Source organism: Urocampus carinirostris, chromosome 3 (assembly GCF_059441175.1).
Source record: "Urocampus carinirostris isolate Australia breed hairy pipefish chromosome 3, RoL_Ucar_1.0, whole genome shotgun sequence".
In the NCBI taxonomy this organism is placed as follows: Eukaryota; Metazoa; Chordata; class Actinopteri; order Syngnathiformes; family Syngnathidae; genus Urocampus; species Urocampus carinirostris.
In genome coordinates, this window is record NC_142351.1 from 7585252 (window position 1) to 7611599 (window position 26348).

At 41.7% G+C, this 26348-nt stretch overlaps 1 protein-coding gene across 2 annotated transcripts in view; it reads left to right on the forward strand.

Annotated features, from left to right (window-relative positions):
• The window catches only part of LOC148368495 (partitioning defective 3 homolog B-like), a 237983-nt gene that overhangs the window by 201826 nt on the left and 9809 nt on the right, over positions 1 to 26348 (forward strand). For both annotated transcript variants that reach the window (XM_088330519.1, XM_088330520.1), the window contains exon 23: positions 26097 to 26173. In XM_088330519.1, the coding sequence (XP_088186645.1) occupies positions 26097 to 26173 (77 nt within the window). The remainder of the gene's footprint in view (positions 1 to 26096; positions 26174 to 26348) is intronic.

Here is a 26348-nt window from a genome sequence, read left to right on the forward strand (position 1 = left end):
CAACTGGCTTGTGTCATTGCAGCTTTTGTTGCGCTCCAGTGTTCTGGTTTGTCCGCGTCCCTGCGTCCTAGACTCATCATTTTTGCTGGGGACGCATCGTGTCAAATCAACGTGCCTCCCCGGGATGCAACTTTTTTGACACAAAATTGTCATTTTTACCCGATTACAAAGATTTACCGCACTCCAAACTTTTCGTCAGGCAGATCCGCCATTGTTGTTTTGGTCTCGCGGTTCGAGTTTTCGTCCGCACGCCGATCTCGAGTTGTGTGGTGAAAAGTCCGTCTCTTTGTAGAGAAGCGGCTTTTTCGGCTCAACTCATTCAAGAGAGCCGGCTCTCCAACGGCTCACTTGCTTTGATGCATTATAATACGATTATTATGTTGTATAGAGAAGTTGAGAAAAAAAGGAAGTATAAAAGGAAAAAATGAAAAAAGACAGGTTTGTGGTGTTCCCTTGAATCGGTATATTACCAACAAATATTTGATGCAGAAAATGAATTCATAATTTGATGATTAAAACTGTATCAATATATAGATGTTTTATTACCGTATTTTCCGCACTATAAGGCGCACCTAAAAGCCTTTCTTTTTTTCAAAAGCTGACCATGCGCCTTATAATACAGTGCACCTTATATACGGATCAATATTAAATCGCAAAGTCTTGCAACTAAGGCAAGCAGCCGCCGACTCGATTTTCCCCCTGAAGGCGAAGTCGTCCGCGGTGAATGCGTGGATTTATATACCGGCGTTTCATTTCCTAACCAATGTGTCAATCATCATTTGAATCGATCACTATTGGCTAAAGTGATTCGGAGGTAAAGGGGGCGGATCCTTTTTATCATTTACAGGCTTGCATAGGCTAAAGGGGCAAAACAAAGCCTGCGATTGGCCGAAAAAGATGAATGTGAATCACACGTTGGGTTGCACTACAACAAAGAGAAAACATTTTTTCACTATTGTGTATTTGTAAATATTTGACTCTCCTGGATTTACTACACTCACGGTTGTAAGAAGACCATGGTTACGTATCATTATTGAACGTGGCTGCAAGAGAACTTAGGTGAGCTATGCGGCTTTATATCTTGTTTTAGAACGATCCCGATGTTTCTGTGATGAGTCTATTTTTAAACTCAATTCAATTCAAAGTGTTTATTGTCATATGCACCGTAAAAAAAAACCGTTTCCCTGCACAATAAAATTCTTACTTTGCTGTCCACACAGTTGCCAGCAAAAAATAAAATGGAAACTAAAAAATGATATTTGGAACGATGCATTTGAGTGATTGGTGACATCGTACAGACACTGTTTCCGTACATGTCTGAGACACGTATTTGCTTCTTTGCAAGCTTTGGGAATGTTAAGGTGGTAATAAGTTTGACTGACTGTTTTGTCGACGTTCCCATTGTAGCGCCTTATCATCCGGTGCGCCTTATGTATGGAAAATATAGGACCAAAAACTCTTTTTTGGGGGTGCGCCCTATAACCCGGTGCGCCTTAGAGTGCGGAAAATACAGTATATATTTGTCACCGATTTACAATTTCAACCTGGATAAGATTCAATTTTGGAGAGCCATAGATCTCTGTTAGGACCCATAGATTTTTGAGCATACCAGTCCCCGGGACCCATCACTTTTCAGAGATCAAATGAACACTGGGCTCTTTGAGTCTGCATCTCAAAACCAAGTGACCACGAGGCTTTAAATCCGGTCCTCTCTTGTACTCCAGAATTGACAACGCTCATGTAGACAAAGTTTCAGGAGGAGACCGGAGACGGAAACAGGATGACAGGGGCGATGGAACTGAAAATGGCAGCCGGGAACTGGGAGGAACAGCAGATGATGTGTAACGGTGGAGACGTTGAGAACATGACAAGGCAACAGAGCAAAGCCCCCCCAAAATGTGAAGAAAATGGAGCCTTAGGAGAAATTTGGTGGGATGAGAGGAAACAACATCTAACGTGAAGAGGAGGAGGCAGATGGGTTGGGACCGAAGCACTGACAGACACTTTGAGGCGTTGACAGGAAAGTAGGACAAAGCAGCAAGACACTTGACGAATTCAGGTGACAGAATGCGGCCTGAGCTGGCTTCTGAAGTGCCAGATTCCACAAATCAAGCACGTTCTGCGCATAACATCCGAACGCAACTGACGGTATCAAATGCCAAACAAACAATGAAGTCTGAATGCGCGGACCATTCTTCAACACAATTTGCAGGGCGCAGCTACAATGTAGGATCTTAAAATGTGCTACCAGATTCCTCTTGAAAACAGTAGACCAGGGGTGTCCGAACTTTTCAGAAAGCGGGCCAGATTTGGTTAGCTAAAATGTGTGGGGGCCGATTATTCAGCATGGCGTTATTTGGAACAGTTTTTAAAAAAAAAATCCCTGTGAAAAGTTTTTTATTTGGCCTGCAAGGATCTCGTGAAAAAGCACAGCTTCCAGTTGCTTCACATTTTCACAGCTTTCATTTCTAGTGGGCATGTGACGCCTGACAGTGACTCTTGATATCAATTCTTTGTTGTTTGGGAGTTCAGTGAAACAATACTCTTATGTTGCCCTGGAAGTGGCGGCCCTCACAGTCAACTATCCTTTTTCTATTAGCAGTGGCCAATTCTTATAGAAAGGGCGTTTGGCCAAAGGAATATTCCCCTGATTTTTTTTATTTATTTATTATTTATTTTTATTGGCAAGCGACAAATTATTTATTTTATGACAGAGGCCGCGGGCCAGTGAAAAGTTGCTTCACATTTTCACAGCTTTCATTTCCAGTCGGCTTTTTGTAGTCGGCATGTGACGCCTGACGGTGACTCTTGATATCAATTCTTTGTTCTTTCGGAGTTCAGTGAAAAAATACTCTTATGTTGTCCTGAAAGTGGCGGCCCTCACAGTCAACTATCATTTTTCTATTAACAGTCGCCAATTCTTATAGAAAGGGCGTTTGGCCAAAGGAATATTCCCATGATTTTTTTTATTTATTTATTATTTTTTTTATTGGCAAGCAACAAATTATTAAATTTATGACAGAGGCCGCGGGACAGTGAAGGTTGCTTCACATTTTCACAGCTTTCATTTCCAGTCGGCTTTTTGTTGTCTCCATGTGACGCACGACAGTGACTCTTGATATCAATTCTTTGTTGTTTTGGAGTTCAGTGAAAAAATACTCTTATGTTGTCCTGGAAGTGGCGGCCCTCACAGTCAACTATCCTTTTTCTATTAACAGTCGCCAATTCTTATAGAAAGGGCGTTTGGCCAAAGGAATATTCCCATGATTTTTTTTATTTTTATTTTATTTTTTTATTGGCAAGCAACAAATTATTAAATTTATGACAGAGGCCGCGGGACAGTGAAGGTTGCTTCACATTTTCACAGCTTTCATTTCCAGTCGGCTTTTTGTAGTCTGCATGTGACGCCTGACGGTGACTCTTCATATCAATTCTTTGTTGTTTTGGAGTTCAGTGAAAAAATACTCTTATGTTGTCCTGGAAGTGGCGGCCCTCACAGTCAACTATCCTTTTTCTATTAACAGTCGCCAATTCTTATAGAAAGGGCGTTTGGCCAAAGGAATATTCCCCTGATTTTATTTATTTATTTATTTATTTATTTTTATTGGCAAGCAACAAATTATTTATTTTATGACAGAGGCCGCGGGCCAGTGAAAAGTTGCTTCACATTTTCACAGCTTTCATTTCCAGTCGGCTTTTTGTAGTCGGCATGTGACGCCTGACGGTGACTCTTGATATCAATTCTTTGTTCTTTCGGAGTTCAGTGAAAAAATACTCTTATGTTGTCCTGGAAGTGGCAGCCCTCACAGTCAACTATCCTTTTTCTATTAACAGTCGCCAATTCTTATAGAAAGGACGCTTGGCCAAAGGACTATTCCCATGAATTGTTTTTTTTGTTTTTTTTTTATATTGGCAAGCAACAAAATGTTAATTTTATGACAGAGGCCGCGGGCCAGTGAAAAGTTGCTTCACATTTTCACAGCTTTCATTTCCAGTCGGCTTTTTGTAGTCTGCATGTGACGCCTGACGGTGACTCTTGATATCAATTCTTTGTTCTTTCGGAGTTCAGTGAAAAAATACTCTTATGTTGTCCTGAAAGTGGCGGCCCTCACAGTCAACTATCATTTTTCTACTAACAGTCGCCAATTCTTATAGAAAGGGCGTTTGGCCAAAGGAATATTCCCATGATTTTTTTTATTTATTTATTTTTTTTTTTATTGGCAAGCAACAAATTATTAATTTTATGACAGAGGCCGCGGGCCAGTGAAAAGTTGCTTCACATTTTCACAGCTTTCATTTCCAGTCGGCTTTTTGTAGTCTCCATGTGACGCCTGACTGTGACTCTTGATATCAATTCTTTGTTGTTTGGGAGTTCAGTGAAAAAATACTCTTATGTTGTCCTGGAAGTGGCGGCCCTCACAGTCAACTATCCTTTTTCTATTAACAGTCGCCAATTCTTATAGGAAGGGCGTTTGGCCAAAGGACTATTCCCATGATTTTTTTTTTCTTTTATACTGGCAAATAACAAATTATTATTTTATGACAGAGGCCGCCGGCCAGTGAACAGTTGCTTACGGGCTGTAACTGGCCCTCGGGCCAGACATTGGACATGACTGCAGTAGACCCTCTAATACGAAACGAATTTGTTCGCAGGTCAAGCTCATATCGAGAATGTCTCGTATCTTGGATGACATTTGCCATAAGAAGGCCATTCTGCTTGCTCTTGAATCCGTACCCATTAAGAAATAGAACCTAACACCATCGTATGAAGTTGCGTACATGACTACATGTCAGGGCAAACTACACACCATTGGCGAAATTATTTCAAAGCCAGCTACGTTAACCCTCTTATTACATTAGATTACCGTATTGATTGAAAAAAATCACAAATCGAATGAAAGTAGTTCTTCAAAACACCCTCGAGGTGGCAGCCACTTCCTACTGAGGCATCTCACAGGCATCCACGTGTGGCAACGGACCAATCACAGGCAAAAAGACACAGACATGGTATTGTAAGCAATGCATTTTCCTCGATGCTTTTAATGTACGTTTACGTTTTGCTGCGTCATCAATTTTGTTAGCTTCTTTTGAATCATTCTTCCGGGGCTGAGGTTTTGGCTTGATTCCTAACCACTTCCCCATTTTTTTTGCGTTCTCTGTGCGTCTACTTTGGAAATGTCACGAACCAGGACAGGAAACAGGAATGAGAACCCAACCGCGTAACGTTACTCACAATTTATTGGGGAGAGGATGAATGCGCGCACACATGATTCAGGGATCCATGGTCGCGCAAGTGGATCGAAATCAGAACTAAGGGTTGGGCAAAAATCAAACAGATCGGGCCAAAAATAAAACAGGATCAAACTCATGATACCAGGCATTTAACAGGAGTTTAGCAGACACTCTGACAACTAACGGCTCAAAGGACCGCGTCTAAGTACTCCCAGTGAGCAATCTGTTAACGTGTTTCAGTTGGTGTCCATGGGCGGGGCCAATTGGGCGCTATGGCAACCGTGACGGTACCTGTATTGACTCATCTTCTTTCATGCAATGTTTGCGTCGCGTTGTCTGCTTCAAGTTACGAGAACTCTTCTTTCCACGATGCTTTGAATGGACGTTTACGTTTTGTAGCGTTTTAATGTATGTTTACATTTCGGAGCGTCATCATTTTTGTTTGCTTCTTTTGAATCTTTCTTCCGGGCTGAGGTTTTGCCGTGATTCCTGGTAAGGATATGTCAGAGTGTGTAGTTTCCTCATGCGTGAGAAGATAAGCAGGACATTGTGGTTCACCTTTTAAGCATATTTATTCAGCAAGCAAATACCAACATGGCTCCATTCAATACAAAATGGCGATTCAAAATGAGCAAAATAGTGCGTGTGTAATGACGTCACACAATGGAAAAACGTCTTACCGCAATACCGCGAGTAAGAGCGCTACTAAATTGACAAACGTTTACGTTTTGTTGCGTCATCCATTTTGTTCGCTTCTTTTGAATCTTTCTTCTGGGGCTGAGATTTTGGCTCGATTCCTAACCACTTCTCCATTTTTCTTGCCTTCTCTGTGCGTCTACTTTGGAAAATAGTATGCAAATGCTCAACCTTCGGCAAGATTCCTCTTTCTCCCCCATTTTACCTTTGAGGGCCCACACCTGCTCGGTGAATTCATCCAGTCAGCAGACTTGACTCTACCGGAGGTCCAAAATATAGAGTAGGGTAAGAAGAAATGGAGCCTTTTCAGTTGTCGCTCCCTTCGGTTGGAACCATCTGCTCGAGATTAGGCAGCTGTCCCCTCTGTCTAGTTTTGAAGCCCGTTGTGAAGCCAATCTCGATTCTTTTATACTTTGGCCCTTGACTCCGTTTGAGAGCCACATCTGTTTTTAAGTGCTAATGATGTTTGTGACACTGACTTCAATGCTTCTTAACCCTGTTTGAGCGACAGAAGCCCAGCAGTTCCATATGGGCTTTTACCCAACGCTACTTTAGTGTAAAACAGTGAAAAGTGATGGGTCGGGGGACTTCTAAGGGTCCCAACAGAGATTTATGGGTCCCCAAAATTTAGTCTTATCCAGGTTGAAATTGTAAATCGGTGACAAATATATCATAAAAATCTATATATTCGTTCAGGGGCAGCACGGCGGCGCAGTGGTTAGCGCGTGTGCGGCACAGTTCTAAGGGGTTCAAATCCAGCTCCCGGACTTCCTGTGCGGAGTTTGTATGTTCTCCCCGTGCTTGCGTGGGTTTCCTCCGGGCACTCCGGTTTCCTCCCACATTCCAAAAACATGCATTTCAAGTGGATTGGCCGGTCCAAATTGTCCCTAGGTGTTGAATGAGCGAGCGAGTTGTCTGTCCCCGTGTGCCCTGCGATCGACTGGCAACCAGTTCAGGGTGTCCCCTGCCCACTGCCCGATGATTGCTGGGATGGGCTCCAGCACTTTTATTTTACGGGAAATGGGGAGTCAAGCACTTTGAGGCAGCAGTCTGGCTAGAATGATAGGAATCTAGGGGCCGACAAGATCGATACCAATAGCCCGAGTAGATATCGGACAGATGGGGTCGATACCGGACAGGACCGGATAGACAGGATTGATAATGAAACAGGATATCGAAATAAAACTGGACAAACTAGATGGGAAGGAAAACTGGTAAATGATAAACAAGACAAAAAATAGACTTAAATGAAACTGGAAACCGATATTGAACAGGACAAAATAAACGGGAACAATACCGGACAGTAAACACCAACAGGAAAACAGGACCGAGTCAGAACCCACGTCTTGCGGGGCAGAGGTTCATTGACGGACTGACAAAGGAAGCGTGAGAGCAATGAGTTTAAATAGACGGCAGATGGTGGCAATTGGGCTCCATGGCAACCGTGATAAGGGGAGGGTCTTCTGAACAGGTTGACCTTTCTTATTTGAAGGCGTCTCTGCCTGTCCTCCATGCAAGTTCAAAATCAATTGAGGTCTTCTCTCCTTCCTTTGAGTGTCTACTACACTTTAATCTTAACATACTCTTTGAGACCCCATGACAGTACTGGACACAGCCATATTTTCTTTCCCGATTAAATTTTAAATTTGCATTTGGGATTACCTAAGCTAACACAACTACCTGGAATTACTCCTTGTTTTTCTCTCGTGTTTGCTTTTCCGGCAATGTCGCCGTGTTACGTATTTAATTCGGAGAATTCGGTCACTCTGTTAACTGACAAAATCCCTCCGAGTCAACCTACAATTTTCGAGTCGAAGACGAGCTAAAAATAGATGGAAAACGCGTAGCCCTGGCATCAGGGCCACCACAAATGAGCAGTATCCTTGTTTAAGATGTCAAGGTTAAAAGCTAGGTGGAGAACTTGGCGGCTTATTATCCGAACTTTATGATACCGAGTCGGTGGCCGACTTTAACCGACATCCCGCAAACACGTGCCCCGATCATATGTTGAAAGGCAACACCCTTGCACACATCCGCATCGCCAAAACTTTGGCTAGTCAAGTCAAGTCCTGTTTATTTGGATAACCCTTAATCACAAAGAGTCTCAAAGGGCTGCACAGATCAAAGACTATTGCAAACCACAGACTATCGTGACACCATCCCCTGATCTAAAACCTACATGAAGGTGAGGAAAAACTCAAAAACCTTCAGCCAAGTCATGTTAACTTGTGACGCCATTAATCACAAAGAGGCTTAAAGGGCTGCACAGACCACAGACTATTGCAAACTACAGACTATTTTGACACCATCCCCTGATATAAAACCTACATGAGGGCAAGGAAAAACTCAAAAACCTCAAGTCAAATCAGCCATGGTAATTGTGACGCCTTTAATCTCAAAGAGTCTCAAAGGGCTGGACAGATCAAAGACTATTGCAAACCACAGACTATTATGACACCATCCCCTGATCTAAAACCGACATGAGGGCAAGGAAAAACTCAAAAACCTCAAGTCATGTTTATTTGTGACGCCCTTGATCACAAAGAGTCTCAAAGGGCTGCACAGATCAAAGACTATTGCAAACCACAGACTATTATGACACCATCCCCTGATCTAAAACCTACAGGAGGGCAAGTAAAAACTCAAAAACCTCAAGTCATGTTTATTTGTGACACCCTTAATCACAAAGAGTCTCAAAGGGCTGCACAGATCAAAGACTATTGCAATCTACAGACTATTATGACACCATCCCCTGATCTAAAACCTACATGAGGGCAAGTAAAAACTCAAAAACCTCAAGTCATGTTTATTTGTGACACCCTTAATCACAAAGAGTCTCAAAGGGCTGCACAGATCAAAGACTATTGCAAACCACAGACTAATATGACACCATCCCCTGATCTAAAACCTACATGAGGGCGAGGAAAAACTCAAAAACCTCAAGTCAAATCAGCCATGTTAATTGTGACGCCTTTAATCTCAAAGAGTCTCAAAGGGCTGGACAGATCAAAGACTATTGCAAACCACAGACTATTATGACACCATCCCCTGATCTAAAACCGACATGAGGGCAAGGAAAAACTCATAAACCTCAAGTCATGTTTATTTGTGACACCCTTAATCACAAAGAGTCTCAAAGGGCTGCACAGATCAAAGACTATTGCAAACCACAGACTATTATGACACCATCCCCTGATCTAAAATCTACATGTGGGCAAGGAAAAACTCAAAAACCTCAATTCATGTTTATTTGTGACACCCTTAATCACAAAGAGTCTCAAAGGGCTGCACGGATCAAAGACTATTGCAAACTCTTATTACAGACTATTATGACACCATCCCCTGATCTAAAACCTACATGAGGGCAAATTATACACAGATATTGTCAACATAAAATCTATGTTGTTCATATGCTATAGAATAGAAGTGTGTTTTAAACTTGAATTTCAACATTTCCATTGAGGTTGCAGATTGAATCTCAGGGGGAAGAGCATTCCACAGCACCGGGGCCCGAATGGAGAACACTCTTGAACCTGCGGATTTCTTCTTGGCTCTTGGGATCACGAGTAGACCAGCATTTTAAAGCGAAGGCTCCGGACCGGAAAATAGAGCGAAATTAAATCTGAAAGTTATGAGGAAGCAAGTCCATGCATGATGGTGTACAATACCAACAGAACCTTAAAATCACATCTTAAGTTAACAGGGAGCCAATGCAGGTTAGCTCAAATCGGGGTCATGTAATTAAACTCTCTAGTTAAAAGCCTCGCTGCAGCATTTTGTACCAGCTGAAGGCTCTTGATTTTGGACTTTGGGAGACCGGAGAGTAGTGCATTACAGTCATCGAGACGGGAGGTAATTATAATCTCCGCATCCGACTGGGACAGCATGGGGCGTATTTTAGCAAGGTTACAGAGATGTTCTAGTAACATTCTTAGCGTGTGTTTGAAAGGACAGATCGGGGTCAAATATGACACCTACATTTTTGACTGAGTCACTGAACACTTTGTCAATGTTTTTAGTTTTTGAGAACAAGTCACGGCATTTAGATGGACCAATAACAAACATTTCGGTCTTTTCAGAGTTAAGGCGCAAGAAGTTGAGTGACATCCACTCGTTTATCTCAGTGAGGCAGGCCTCCAAATTTCCACAGTTTAGTGTGGCAGATTCCTCCATCGGAAGATATAGTTGAGTGTCATCTGCGTAGCAATGGTAACTGATATTATACTTGCGAATAATATCACCTCAATGCTGAAAAGAAGGGGGCCAAGTACTGAACCCTGCGGAACACCACAGGTAACACTAAAGGGTCCAGATGTCATTTCACCCTATTTAACACAGTGCGTCCTATTTGAGAGGTAGGATCTGAACCATGAGAGGACGGTTCCTGAGAGACCAATCCATTTTTCCAACCGTTCTAGTCAGATATTATGGTCCATAGTCTCAAAAGCAGCACTAAGGTCCAGCAGCAGCAAGAGTGATGAAGCCCCAAAGTCCATTGCCAGTAGATCATCGGTTACCTTCATCTGGGAAATGGAAACTGATGTTTCTTCTGTGCGCACGCCCATGCAGGAATAGACTAGTTCACATTAAGTTAAAAACGGACCTCCTCTGAGATCACAACACGCTTTTACGGTCTCTCACCCGATACACGTACAACCCGGTGCACTGCCGGCGCTAATTAAAGGGCAGCCTGTTCTCTAGACCAACCCCGTGCACTATTTTGGCCCGTATAATTACAAACACCGCACCTTGTTTTTTTCTGCCATAAACCCAAATAACAGTGAGCAGCACCAGCTGCTGAGGGCCGGGCCACGTTCACTTTCTAAAATAGAATTTGAAGTTTCCAGTTTCGATAGCCGGCGTGTTAGCAGCAGAAGCAAAATATCCATGAGGTATTCCGTCCACGGACTGTTCTGGACTGTTACCGGTGCAGGACTTCCCTCGGGCTCGGCATATATTCCTTTCTACTCGTTTTTATTCTCTTCATTCTGATGCTCGCCTGCGTTTTCCCTTCACCAGCTGACAAAGGTTCCTATCTGGCCCGCAGGCAAAGAACTGCCACTTTTTTTTTTTTTTTTTTTTTAAGAAGTTCAAGGTTTCCTTTTATACAAATAATTAAAATATAGTTTTGCTGCTATGAGTTGCAATAGGGCAGGGGTGTCAAACTCATTGGGGGCCACACGATAGAACAAACATTCTGTCGGGGGCCGGACGAGTAGGTGAAAGAGAAAGAAAAAGAGGGATACAGAAATAAGAGAAAGAGGGAGGGAAAGGGAGAAAGGGTGGGACAAAGAAAGAAAAAGAAAGAGGGGGACAGAGCGTGAGAAACAAAAGATAAAAAGTTGTGAGAGTGGGGGAAAAGAAAGGGTGAGGAAGAAAGAAATCCAAAGAGAAATAGAAAGACAGGAGAGAAAAGGAAGGGTGAAGGGTTGGAAGAGAGAAAGAGAAAAGAGAGGAAAGGAAAAAGGGAAGTTAGAGCAAAAGAAGTTAAAAAGAGACAGAGAGAGAGAGAGAGTTTGAGAGAGAGAGAGAGAGAGCAACAAAGGATGAGAAAAAGAGCGACACAGAGACAGAGTGGTGGAAAAGAAAGAGAGAGAGAGCGTGAAAAACAAAAGAGATAAAAAGATGTGAGAGAGGGGGAAAAAAAAGGGTGAGGAAGAAAGAAATCCAAAGAGAAATAGAAAGACAGTAGGAGAGAAAAGAGAAAAGAAAGCGTGAAGGGTAGGAAGAGAGAAAGAGAAAAGAGAGGAAAGGAAAAAGGGATGTTAGTGCAAAAGAAGTTAAAAAGACACAGAGAGAGAGAGAGAGAGAGAGAGAGAGAGAGAGAGCACAACAAAGGATGAGAAAAAGAGCAACACAGAGACAGAGTGGTGGAAAAGAAAGAGAGAGCGTGAAAAACAAAAGAGATAAAAAGATGTGAGAGAGGGGGAAAAGAAAGGGAGAGGAAGAAAGAAATCCAAAGAGAAATAGAAAGACAGAAGGAGAGAAAAGAGAAAAGAAAGCGTGAAGGGTAGGAAGAGAGAAAGAGAAAAGAGAGGAAAGGAAAAAGGGAAGTTAGTGCAAAAGAAGAGAGAGAGAGAGAGAGAGAGAGAGAGAGAGAGAGAGAGAGAGAGAGAGAGAGAGAGCGCAACAAAGGATGAGAAAAAGAGTGACACAGAGACAGAGTGGGAGAAAAGGGGTGGAAAATAAAGAGAGAGAGAGCGTGAGAGACAAAAGAGATAAAAAGAGAAGTCATGAGAGAGGGGGAAAGAAGGGGAGTGGAAGAAAGAAATCCAAAGAGAAATAGAAAGACAGAAGGAGAGAAAAGAGAAAAGAAAGCGTGAAGGGTAGGAAGAGAGAAAGAGAAAAGAGAGGAAAGGAAAAAGGGAAGTTAGTGCAAAAGAAGTTAAAAAGACACACACAGAGAGAGAGAGAGAGAGAGAGCGCAACAAAGGATGAGAAAAAGAGCGACACAGAGACAGAGTGGTGGAAAAGAAAGAGAGAGAGCGTGAAAAACAAAAGAGATAAAAAGATGTGAGAGAGGGGGGAAAGAAAGGGAGAGGAAGAAAGAAATCCAAAGAGAAATAGAAAGACAGAAGGAGAGAAAAGAGAAAAGAAAGCGTGAAGGATAGGAAGAGAGAAAGAGAAAAGAGAGGAAAGAAAAAAGGGAAGTTGGAGAGAGAGAGAGAGAAATACAGTACAGTGTTAGGTATGACTTGGCCGAGGCTTGAACCAGCGACCTCCCAGTCTCAGAGCGGGCGCCCTACCATCTAGGCTACCGAGCTGGTTATGTATTTTTCGCCCTCATGTAGGTATTAGATCAGGGGATGGTGTAAAACTGCATGATGATAATTGACTCACAGTTGTTTAATTAGCATCCAAGATGAATTGTGGGTGGAAGGAAGAAGCAGGGTAAATAGAGACGGCATAAAAGAAGAAACCAGAACCAGCTCGGTGGCCTTGGGGGTATGGCGCCCGCCCCGAGACTGGGCGGTTGCAGGTTCAAGCCTCAGCCTAAGACTTCAAATATTGGTACTCATTGCCTCCCTGCTTGGCGCTCGGCATCAGGGGTTGGAATTGGAGGCTTTGCTCACCTAATGAATCCCAACACCTCAGTTGGGTTGAGCGAGGGGGCTGGGAACCCCCTCCTCTGAATCAATCTCCCAAAAAGAGTCAGAAATGACTCTAGACACCTCCCACTAGGGGGATATGGCTGCGGTATATATATAATTTAACTAAGTGAATTCCATCGAATTAGCCAAATTATTGTCGCTTGAGGGGCGCAGTGGTTAGGGCGTGTGCGGTACAGTTCTAAGGTCTTGGGTTCGAATCCAGCTACCAGACTTCCTGTGCGGAGTTTGTATGTTCTCCCCGTACTTGCTTGGGTTTCCTCTGGGCACTCCGGTTTCCTCCCACATTTCAGCTGGATTGGCTGGTCCACATTGTCCCTAGGTGTGAATGAGCGAGCAAGTTGTCTGTCCCTGTGTGCCCTGTGATTGGCTGGCAACCAGTTCAGAGTGTCCCCTGCCCACTGCCCCAATGATTGCTGGGATAGGCTCCGGCACCCCCGCGACCCTACTGAGGATAAGCGGTGCAGATGAGATTGTCGCTCGAGGCTTCATGAGTCTCTTTTTCGATTGTCCCTCTCACGATCTTCTGACTCCTGAAGTTCTTTTTGCAAGCTGGGGTGTCGGCTCCTCCCATGGGCCGTGCTGACTCCTCCCATGGGGCGGGCCAGAGACTCCCCACGTGGACTCCACCTTGTCGCCACCTCGTCTGGAGAAACTCAAAACAACACCAAGCGCTTCCACGTCCTCAGGGCTTTGTTCTCCAAACATAAGCCGACACTTAACAGGAAACCTAGTTCTGCCTTTTGAGGAGCGACAGCCGCTTGGAGGAGACCGATCCATGGCTTCTCACTTGCAGGAGGAAAGTCCGGGCTTTGTGTCTCGGCATTGGGAGCTTCATCGTCTACGTGAGCTTCATAACATTGCACGGAAGCCCGCCGTCCTCCCAGGAATTCATTTCCTGCGACGAGCAATACTCGCTGATAAATGTGACAGCTGGCCGTGCGTATGCGTAAGCGCCCGTATGTGTGTCTTTCAGTCTCATCTGGCAACGTCTAAGAAGAGCTCTCTAATTAGGAGAAAATGGAGAAGAGTTATTCCGTGCTCACTCAGCCGAACACAATTATACTCTTTAGGAGACGGAGATTGTTCGAGGAGCCTCGCGTGTTGATTTGAGATCGGACTGAGAACTTCTGCTTCGTCGGGATTTCTTATACAAAGGAACCGCAGAGGCGCAAAAACGTTTTTTGCAGTTTAGTATCTATACTTCATATCTTTGTATCAAAATGGGTGTCCAAATGTTTCAGGAAGAGGACCAAAATTGAGGGCTGACTATTCAGGCTGGCATTCTTTGAACAGTCGTTGATCAATTTACCCTCAACCAACCGTTAAAACAGCTTCCAGTTGCTTTATGTTTTCACAGCGTTCATTTCCAGTTAGTCAAGTCATGTTTATTTGTGACGCCCTTAATCACAAAGAGTCTCAAAGGGCTGCACGGATCAAAGACTATTGCAAACTGCAGACTATTATGATTTAGTATAATAATAATAAGAGAACCTTGAAATCACATCTTAGGCTAACAGGGAGCCAATACAGGTTAGCCCAAATCGGCGTAATGTCATGTCTTAGTTAAAAGCCTCGCTGCAGCATTTTGTACTAGCTGAAGACGAGGGCCGACTATTCAGGCTGGCATTCTTTGAACAGTCTTTGATCAATTCATCCTCGGTCAACCGTTAAAACAGCTTCCAGTTGCTTTATGTTTTCACAGCGTTCATTTCAAGTTAGTCAAGTCAAGTCCGGTTTATTTGTGATTCCCTTAGTCACAAAGAGTCTCAAAGGGCTGCATAGATCAAAGATTATTGCAAACTGCAGACTATTATGACACCATCCCCTGATCTGCAACCTACATGAGAGCAAGGAAAAACTCAAAAACCTCAACATGAGGAAAAGTGCTGTGCCGTTAAAACAGCTTCCAGTTGCTTTATGTTTTCACAGCGTTCATTTCCAGTTAGTCAAGTCATGTTTATTTGTGATTCCCTTAATCACAAAGAGTCTCAAAGGGCTGCACAGATCAAAGACTATTGCAAACTCTTATTACAGACTATTATGACACCATCCCCTGATCTAAAACCTACATGAGAGCAAATAATACACATATTATCAACATAAAATATAGATTATTCATATGCTATAGAGTATACGTGTATTTTAAGCTTAGATTGAAACAATTCCACTGAGGTTGCAAATCGGATCTCAGGGGGAAGAGCATCCCACAGCACCGGGGCTCGGATGCAGAACGCTCTCTACCCTGCGGATTTCTTCTTGGCTCTTGGGATCAAGAGTAGGCCAGCATTTTCTCTCTATAATCATTTCCCCCTTCTTCTCCATTCATATCTGTTCTCTCTTTTTCACTCACTGTTACTCCGTCTCCCTTGTTCTCCCTATCAGTTTATTGCTCTCTCTTTCCCTCCCTCTCTTTCTCCCTCTTTTTCTCCCTCTCTCTTGTTCTTAAACTTACTAGTCCGGGCCCCGTGCGATTTTTTAATCGCATTTGTGGCCTCCAGCTGAAACGAGTTTGACACCCCTGTGCTAAGGGATGGGCAGGGCACCTGTATGATGCGGCAGGGGTAAACCAGTGAAAGCTGTCTCTTTGTCTCTTTCTCCCTCTGTGTCTTTTTAACTTTTTTTGCTCTAACTTCCTTTTTTCCTTTTCTCTCTTTTCTCTTTCTCTCTTCCAACCCTTCGCTCTTCCTTTTCTCTTTTTTTTTCTCCTTCTGTCTTTCTATTTCTCTTTGGATTTCTTTCTTCCTCTCCCTTTCCGTTGACCCTCTCTCACGACTTTTTCCTTTTTTGTTTCTCACGCTCTCTCCCTCTCTCTCCCTTTCTTTGTCCCACCCTCTGTCCTTTCCCCTCCCTCTTTCTCTTATTTCTTTATCTCTCTTTTTCTTTTCTCTTTAATCTACTAGTCCGGCCCCGACGGAATTTGTGTTCTATCGTGTGGCCCCCGACTGCTAACCAGGATGACCCGGGTTCTTTATCTCCCCAGACATCTTTTTTTGTTATTGTTATTGTATAATGACTTGTTTACCTGACTGCCCATTTTGCACATCTGGTTAGCTGCTCCTCTCGCACTCTTTGCACTACTGTAAAATACGATACATAGCCATAATTATTTAGTATATTATTAGTACTTCAATACTCCAACTCAATACAACATTTTATTTATATCTTGTACATTCAACTGTGCGGGTCAGATGTATCGACATTTCGTTCTGTATACACGTGTCCTAGAATGACAATAAAGTAGATCTGAATCGGAATCTGTCACTAAAACTGGCCGTCAAGTTTGGATTAATGGGATTGTGTCTGTAAAGCATCCATAATCTAGACAATGCCTCCAGGCTTTTATGATAATACAATCAATAGATTAAAGAATTTGGCTCAATTTGTCCGAAACGCTTCCCTATCCCTTTCTCCTGCACGTCCCTTGAGAATTTGCATGATTCTTTGCTCAACAGCCAACATAAATGGACGAGCACGCTCACACCCACACGTTATTGTCCTCTACTTGACATCTAGCATCCTGTTCTGCTCTATCTATCTATCTCTATCTATCTATCTATCTATACATCTATCTATACATCTATCTGTACATCTATCTATACATCTATCTATACATCTATCTATACATCTGTCTATCTATCTATCTAGACATCTATCTAGACATCTGTCTATCCGTCTATCTATCTATCTCTATCTATCTATCTATAGATCTATCTAGACATCTAGACATCTATCTAGACATCTGTCTATCTAACTATACATCTATACATCTATCTATACATCTATCTATCTAGACATCTGTTTGTCTATCTATCTATCTAGACATCTGTCTATCTATCTATCTATCTATCTATCTAGACATCTGTCTATCTATCTAGACATCTAGACATCTATACATCTATCTATCTATACATCTATCTATCTAGACATCTGTCTATCTATCTATCATTCTATCTATCTATCTAGACATCTATCTAGACATCTGTCTATCTATCTATCCATCTAAACATCTATACATCTATCTATCTATCTAGAGATCTGTCTATCTAGACATCTATACATCTATCTATCTATATATCTATCTATCTAGACATCTATCTAGACATCTGTCTATCTATCTATCCATCCAAACATCTATACATCTATCTATCTATCTATCTAGACATCTATACATCTATCTATCTATACATCTATCTATCTATACATCTATCTATCTATACATCTATTTATCTAGACATCTGTCTATCTAGACATCTGTCTATCTATCTATCCATCTAAACATCTATACGTCTATCCATCTATCTATCTAGACATCTAGACATCTATCTAGACATCTATCCATCTATCTATCTAGACATCTATCTAGACATCTATCTAGACATCTATCTATCATTCTAGACATCTATCTATCTCTATCTATCGAAACATTTATCTATCTAGACATGTATCTATCCATCTAAACAACTAGACATCTATCTATCTAGCTATCTATCTGTCTGTCTGTCTGTCTGTGTAGACATCTATCTATCTATACATCTATCTATCTAGACATCTGTCTATCTATCTATCATTCTATCTATCTATCTAGACATCTATCTAGACATCTGTCTATCTATCTATCCATCTAAACATCTATACATCTATCTATCTATCTAGAGATCTGTCTATCTAGACATCTATACATCTATCTATCTATACATCTATCTATCTAGACATCTATCTATCTAGACATCTGTCTATCTATCTATCCATCTAAACATCTATACGTCTATCCATCTATCTATCTAGACATCTAGACATCTATCTAGACATCTATCCATCTATCTATCTAGACATCTATCTAGACATCTATCTAGACATCTATCTATCATTCTAGACATCTATCTATCTCTATCTATCGAAACATTTATCCATCTAGACATTTATCTATCCATCTAAACAACTAGACATCTATCTATCTAGCTATCTATCTGTCTGTCTGTCTGTCTGTGTAGACATCTATCTATCTATACATCTATCTATCTAGACATCTGTCTATCTATCTATCATTCTATCTATCTAGACATCTGTCTATCTATCTATCCATCTAAACATCTATACATCTATCTATCTATCTAGAGATCTGTCTATCTAGACATCTATACATCTATCTATCTATATATCTATCTATTTAGACATCTATCTAGACATCTGTCTATCTATCTATCCATCCAAACATCTATACATCTATCTATCTATCTATCTAGACATCTATACATCTATCTATCTATACATCTATCTATCTATACATCTATCTATCTATACATCTATCTATCTAGACATCTGTCTATCTATCTATCCATCTAAACATCTATACGTCTATCCATCTATCCATCTATACATCTATCTATCTATCTATCTAGACATCTATCCATCTATCTATCTAGACATCTATCTAGACATCTATCTAGACATCTATCTATCATTCTAGACATCTATCTATCTCTATCTATCGAAACATTTATCTATCTAGACATTTATCTATCCATCTAAACAACTAGACATCTATCTATCTAGCTATCTATCTATCTGTCTGTCTGTCTGTCTGTCTGTGTAGACATATATCTGTCTAGACATCTATCTATATAGACATTTAGACAGCTATCTAGACAGCTATCCATCTATCTATCTAGACATCTATCTATCAATCTAGACATCTATCTATCTCTATCTATCTATCTAGACATTTATCTATCCATCTAAACAACTAGACATCTATCTATCTAGCTATCTGTCTGTCTGTCTGTCTGTCTGTGTGTGTAGACATTATCTATCTAGACATCTATCCATCTATCTACTTGTGCTGATGGAGCTGCGTTTGTATGAACAGCCAACCCTCAGGTGTTTTCTGTGTTCTGCGTGACCCGCGCTTGCTTGTTTAGCTTGTCAGCAGTCTTGTAGATGTCTGTCAGTGTACATGTGTGATTGCATTTATGCTAACGTGTGCGACACCTTGGACGGCTAAGCCATCAAGTGAGTAAACAGCCCGTGTTTGGATCTGGAAAGTCACACCAGACAGGAGATTACCATATTTTTCGGACTCTAAGTCGCTCCAGAGTATAAGTCACACCAGCCAAAAAATGTATCTTTAGGAAGGGGAAAAAAAAACCAATATAATTCACAAAAAATGCATGTCATCTTGAAGGGCAATTTAAAATTACCGTAAATTCCGGACTATAGAGCCCACCTGATTATAAGCCGCACCCACCACATTTTCAGAGGAAAACCGATTTTGTACATACACAAGCCGCACCTGTATATAAGCCGCATGCGCCCACATAACACAAACACAATATTTACCCAAACCCGACTGTAAGTCCCGCGATTAAAACTAAACGTCCTTCATTAAAGTACACAGTCCAAAAATCACAGCCGGCAAAATGAACGGAAAATGATACCGGTACTTAAGGTTTGATGCAGACCTGCAGAGTCCGGGTCTCGTTGAAAGTAATCCAAGGAAAAAAGTGTATATTTCCAAAGATAAGGGTGGGAAAAATATATCAGATGAACACATTTACTCACGCAACTCCTTTTCTTTAACCAACTTTTTATTCCCCTCTTCACATTGTTTTTTGTCTGTCCCTCACCTTTAGCGGTCCCCACTAAACCCGTCACCCCGCGTTTGTTCCGCCCCTCATTTTTCATTCACCTGTGCAAAACATATCAGAATAAGTGTCTAAAATAAATACAAAAAAATACATTACAAAAATATACAGTTGCAAATACATTTTATACATGGATTACACATATTTACAAAGAAAGACAGTACACCGAGAGAGTTTTCAAAGCTTTAATAATAATAATATAGCTTTCATCCCAAACGGTGCCTGTGACAGGGCAGTTAATGGTAGCAACACTGGAGCTCCGCTGGCGGCCATTAGAAAAATTACGTAAATTGGCCGCATCACTGAATAAGCCGCAGGGTTGAAAGTTTGGGAAAAAAGTAGCGGCTTATAGTCCGGAATTTACGGTAAAATAAAATGGAGAACAACAGGCTTAATACGTAACATATTAAGAGTTAAGAACATGTGTCATGAACCGGAACGGGACGAGAACCCAAATGCATGACGTTTCTCACACAAGGCTTTTATCTTACGGAATATGCACGTTAGGCAGCAGTCAGGCGTGGAATGACAGAATTGATAAGGAAACAGGATATTGAAATTAAACAGGAAAAACTAGACAGGAACAAATATTGGAGAGAATGATAAACAGGACAAAAATAGACGGGAACGATACCGGACCGGAAACTCAGGCAGGAAACCGGACAGTCAAAACCCATGTCTTGCGGGTAAGAGGTTCGTTGACGGACTCCATGAGTACTTCCGCAAACATGAGTGCATTGCGTGTAAATCATGTGTTCTCTCATGGTGGCGTTCACACAGAAGACACATAGAAGTCACAGGAGATTGCATATAAGTCGCATTGAGTTGGATATGTGAACAATTTCACAAAAACATCGGATTTCACCCAAAAGTCTGAATTGAGCATCAAGGTCGTACAGGTTTTCCTTCTCGATTCTGCATTTTTCTACAGTCCTGAGACTTATAGTCCGGATAATACGGTTGATCAGGGGTCAGGAACCATTTTGAGCCATAAAAGAAAAAAATGTTTTCAAAAGAAATTGAGAGAGCCACATCATATATTTTCAGACAAAATTGAAAAAAAAAAACGCCAAACACACTCTCTAGACCACCGGTGTCAATCAGGCGGCCCGCGGGCCAGATCAGGCCCGCTAAGGGATTGAATCCGGCCCGCGAGACAACACTCAGAGAAGCGCAAGAGAAAAAGAATGCCAAAGGCAGGTGCCTCTCGCAAAGACACTGTACTTGTTTGTTTGTATCCCTCTCGCACTCTCTCTCGCACTCTCTCTCTCTCTCTCTCTCTCTCTCTCTCTCTCTCTCTCTCTCTCTCTCTCTCTCTCTCTCTCTCTCTCTCTCTCTCTCTCTCTCTCTCTCTTCCACCCCTTTTCTCCTACTCTGTCTCTTTCACGCTCTCTCTCTTTTTCTCTTCCTTTGTTGCTCCTTGTTTCTTTCTCTTTCTGTGTCTTTTTAACTTCTTTTGCTCTTTCTTCCTTTTCTCTCTTTTATCTTTCTCTCTTCCTACCCTTCGCGCTCTCTTTTCTCTTTTCTCCCCTTCTGTCTTTCTATTTCTCTTTGGATTTCTTTATTCCTCTCTATTTTTTCCCCCTCTCTCAGGACTTTTTATCTCTTTTGTTTCTCATGCTCTCTCCCTCTCTCTCTTTTTCTTTCTTTGTCCCGCCCTCTCTCCTTTTCCCTCCCTCTTTCTCTTATTTCTTTATCTCTCTTAATAGTCTACTAGTCCGGCCCCCGACATAATGTTTGTTCTATCGTGTGGCCCCCGAGTTAAAATGAATTTGACACCTGTGCGCTAGACAAAAGCTAGTTCTTCAGCACATTTGATTTCACTGTGTGTCATTTGATGATTTCCTTGTCGAGGTCATTTTTTTCCATGAAATTAACGGTTTCAAAACCAGGTGCATGCAAAGTTCTTTTGTGAAAATGTCACAAAATACTGCAAACGATAAGCATATCGTCATATTCACTTTGGGTGTAGACTGCACTGAGCGAGCGAGAGAGAGAGAGAGAGAGAGAGCAGGGATCCGCCCACCTGTACTGCTCACCCAATCAAAGTCAGCGTTTTCATTTATCAGTTGAAATGGTTTCTTATCGAACTTCTGCATAAAGTTGCTTCGGCTTTATACGGAGCAAAATCGGGATGAGATCGCTTGACTTTGGAAGGCCACAGAGAGATGTGCGACAGTTCCGTTTTATTTCGGAGCCATACGTACTCATGAAAAGAGCCATATATGGCTCCAGAGCCATAGGTTCCCTACCCCTGCGGTAGATCAAATTGAAAAGCAGGCAATGGTCCTGTGTTGCCATTGTGAGGTGGTGCTTTTTCACTCACCAAACTTTTCCGATCCCTCTGTTCTCTACACTTGTAAACCCACCCATTGTGCATGCTGGGATTTGTTGCCATTTTGCGCACGGGCGTAAAAGAAGCATCTCACTGCGATTGAGAGAGGCGTTTTTTAACGAGGCGGTGTGAAAACACAAATATGAACCACAATAGGATTTAATGTTTCTCCTCTCTGTTGCCTTTTAGTTGTTGTTTTTTTTCATAAAGGCTATTTTTTTAAAAAACACTAGCATACATGTTCACCACGGTGCACGGTTTTATCATCATAGACAATAAATTAAGCTGGAAAGCAAGCATCGGACACATTCTACTTGTTTATATCTGTCGTGTCCGGCATGGTCGCCGTGGCAACCGGCTGGCCCCGCCCCCTGGGCAACAGCTGAAGCAGATCGCCTAATTTGCGCGATTGCTGCTTAAGGGGGGTTTTGGGTTTTGCGGGTGCTGGCTCATTGCATTTTCTGTCTGCATTTCCCTTTCTGTTTTGCTCTGTCCTGGTTTGTTTGTTTCGGAGGAAACCTGTGTTTTCAAGTTTTGAGTAAAAGCCTGTTTTGGATCTGTTTTGTCCCTGAGTTTTGGACGACTTTTATTTCCTTAAAAAATAGTTTTGATCGTCAACGCAATTGAGTTCTCCCTTCCTGCCTCCTGCCTCCGTTCTGGTCCGGTCTCCTCGTGACAATATCCATCCATCCATCTGAATACTTGTCGTGGAGTACCACAGGGTTCTATCCTGGGTCCACAGTTATTTAATTTATATATTAATGATATTTTTAACGTTTCAAAACGATTAAAATTAGTAATATTTGCGGACGACACTAACAGTTTCTATTCAAATGATCACTATATTGATTTGGTAACCTGCATTAATTGTGAATTAATTAATCTAAAAGTATGGATGGATATAATTAAATGATCTTGAAATTGAAATAAAACCAAAGTCATATTCTTTGGTAATCAATCAAGTTAAAATGGATGGTGGTGCAAAAGACATTGTATCAGAAATTAAAACACTACAAAAACCTGGTTTTTGTTTCTGCTGGTTTGGCGTTAAAATCTCATGTTTTGTGTGTTTGTGTGCATTTCACCTGCCAAAATCGGACTCCCCTGCTAAAATGTTTGAGATATTGACTTGTGACTTTTTGGGTAACCTTCCGTGACATAAATATGTCAGCACGGTGATTTTGAAGAGCTTCAGAACGTTTCTCATAATATTACTATTATTAATAATACCCTATTTTCCGCACTATAAGGCGCACCGGATTATAAGGCGCTACAATGGGAACGTGGACAAAACAGTCAGATGGTTCAGTCCAACTTCTTACCCCCTTAACATTCCCAAAGCTTGCAAAGACGCAAATACGTGTCCGGATGCTGTGTCCGTACGATGTCACTCAAATGCATCGTTCCAAATATCATTCGGAAGGTTAAAGTCTTGGGATTCAAGAAATGCCAACCATTCCTTAGTTTCTATTTTCTTTCTCGCTCGCAACTTTACTGTATGTATGACAATAAACACTTGGAATTGAGTTGAATTTAAAAATAGACACTCCATTCCATCCATTATCTGCACCGCTTATCATAGAAACATCGAGTTCAGTCTGAAACAAGATACAGGGATAATATATAGCCGGAGCAGCTCACCAAAGTCGTGTTCATAATAATGTGCAGCCAAGGTCCTCTTATATCCGTGAGTGTAGTAAATCCAGGGGCATAAAATATTTACAAATACAGTATAGTAAAAAATGCTTTCTGTATGCCGTCAACCACGTGCTATACACATTCATCTTTTTCGGCCAATTGCAGGCCTTGTTTTGCCGTTTAAGCCAATGCCAGCCTGTAAATGATAAAAAGGATCCGCCCCTTGACCTCCGAATAACTTTAGCCAATAGTGATCCATTCAAATGATGATTGACACATTGGTTAGCCAATGAAACGCCGGTAAATAAATCCCAGCATACACGCGTACTACTTGGCCTTCGGGGAAAAATCGAGTCGGCGGCTGCTTGCCTTAGTTGCAAGACTTTGCGACTTAATATTGATCCATATATAAGGCGCACTGTATTATAAGGCGCATGGTCAGCTTTTGAAAAAATAAAGGCTTTTAGGTGCGCCTTATAGTGCGGAAAATACGGTAATAATAGTAGTGATGAAAAAAAGGATTTGTCGAATACCTATTCAGTAACACATCACAAAGTGGAGGTATTCCTCTGTCGTTGGATCCCAAAACCAAAAAAAGCATAATAGGTTTACTTTGCAAACAGTATAGGCAGGGAAATCCGATTTTAAATGAAAAAAACAAAAAACAAAAAAAAAACGATTTGTTTACACCGCGGGATCCAAGGCAACTGGGGTTTCATTCACAGTAAAATCCATTACATATGGCTATTATAGTACATCAAATAAAGGCTATTTGTGTACCATTACCTTAAATTCCGGATGATAGGGCGCACCTGATTATAAGCCGCACCCACCACATTTTAAGAGGAAAATCGATTTTGTACTTACACAAGCCGCACCTGTATATAAGCCGCGTGCGCCCACATTAAAAAATGTAACACAAACACAAAATTAACCCGACTTCAAGTCCCGCCATTGAAACTAAATGTCTATCATTAAAGTACACAGTCCAAAAATCACAGCTGGCAACATGAACAGAAAATGATACCGGGACTTAAAGTTTGATGCAGACCTGCAGAGTCCGGGTCCCGTTGAAAGTAATCCAGGGAAAAAAGTGTATATTTCCAAAGGTAAGGGTGGGAAAAATATATGTCCACTATTGTCGGCCGCGTCCACAAACAGGTCTGTCTGTTCCTCACCTTTACCCCACTTCCCGTCAGCCCGCGTTTGTTCCGCCCCTTCTTTTTCATTTGCCCGTGCAAAACATATCAGAATAAGTGTCTAAAATAAATACATTACAAAAATATACAGTTGCAAATACATATTATACATGGGTTACACATATTTACAAAGAACGACGGCACACCGAGAGTTTTCAAAGCTTTAATAATAATAATATAACTTTCATCCCAAACAGTGCCCGTGACAGAGCAGTTAATGGTAGCAACACGCTCGCAATACAGTAAACGGGTCTAGTAAAAAAAAACATACCGCACTTGTAAAAATCACGGTAAACCGTCCTCATCTTCCTCCTTAGAACTGAAGCCATCAAAGTCGTCTTCCTCAGTGTCGGAAAGAAACTTTGTCATATGAAAGCTGCGTCATGTGCCTTTCTTTTTGCATTTTGCATGATGAGGGTATGTTTACGCTAATTTAATTTATGCACAAGCCAAGAAGTTGCAGTCTTCCTCGGCGCATTTATTCCACCGGTCTAAATCTTACCTTATGTACTCGAGCGCCGCTGGCGGCCGTTAGAAAAATGACATAAATTGGCCGCATCACTGAATAAGCCGCAGGATTGAAAGTTTGGGAAAAAAGTAGCGGCTTATAGTCCGGAATTAACGGTAGTTGTAATCGTGGATATTATAGCGTTCGTTGATTGGTCTCCGGAGTTGGTGACTTTTGCAACCGCATTTTGTAGAATACGATCGCCCTTTATTGTTTTAATAAATGCGTTATATAGACTACGATCGCTTAATTGTTTTAAGTAGCTCGCTTTATTGTTTTAATAAACTTATTATATAGAATGCTTTTGTCGGATCGCAGCAGAATGCGCGTTCACGCGGGGGCGGGAGGATTTTTTCATTTTCAGACTCGTCCTTGAATTCATGTTCATATTTCGTCTCGTGATGACGTTTAACACTTGACCCGCGAGGCATAATGCACAAACAGCACGGTCATTTTTTGCACAAAGCCCCATTCGAACGAGATTTTTCCGCTCAAGGAGCCGTCATGATTCGGTTGTCGTGATTTGTTCGTTTATCGCGCGCCGGTGTTTCTGTGGGAGGGTTCAAAGACACACGCTCGCGATGAAAATGTCTAAATTTCAGGTAAAATGCGCATTTAAAAAAAAAAATAATTATTACTTTGCCGTTCACTCAAGTGCCACTGGTTAACCCTGTGCCGTAGGTTGCCGACCCGTGAATTAGAGGATAACCAGCTTTCTATTCTGATCCCATTCAGGCGGTGCCAAGGGGTGATGAATCCCGCCCATCCCACCTTTACGAAGAATTGGATCGGCCACACCACACACACGCTAGGTAAGATTTCCTTCTTGATGCAGGTGATAAAGAAAACGGGAGGATCTCGACCCCTGCCATTTCAACAAATTGCACACACAGACGTACACATCCCTAGATAATCCTCTTCGTAGCTGAAGGATTTTATACATTTTACTATAAAGGATTTTATATGATTAAATACAAGTTACATTTA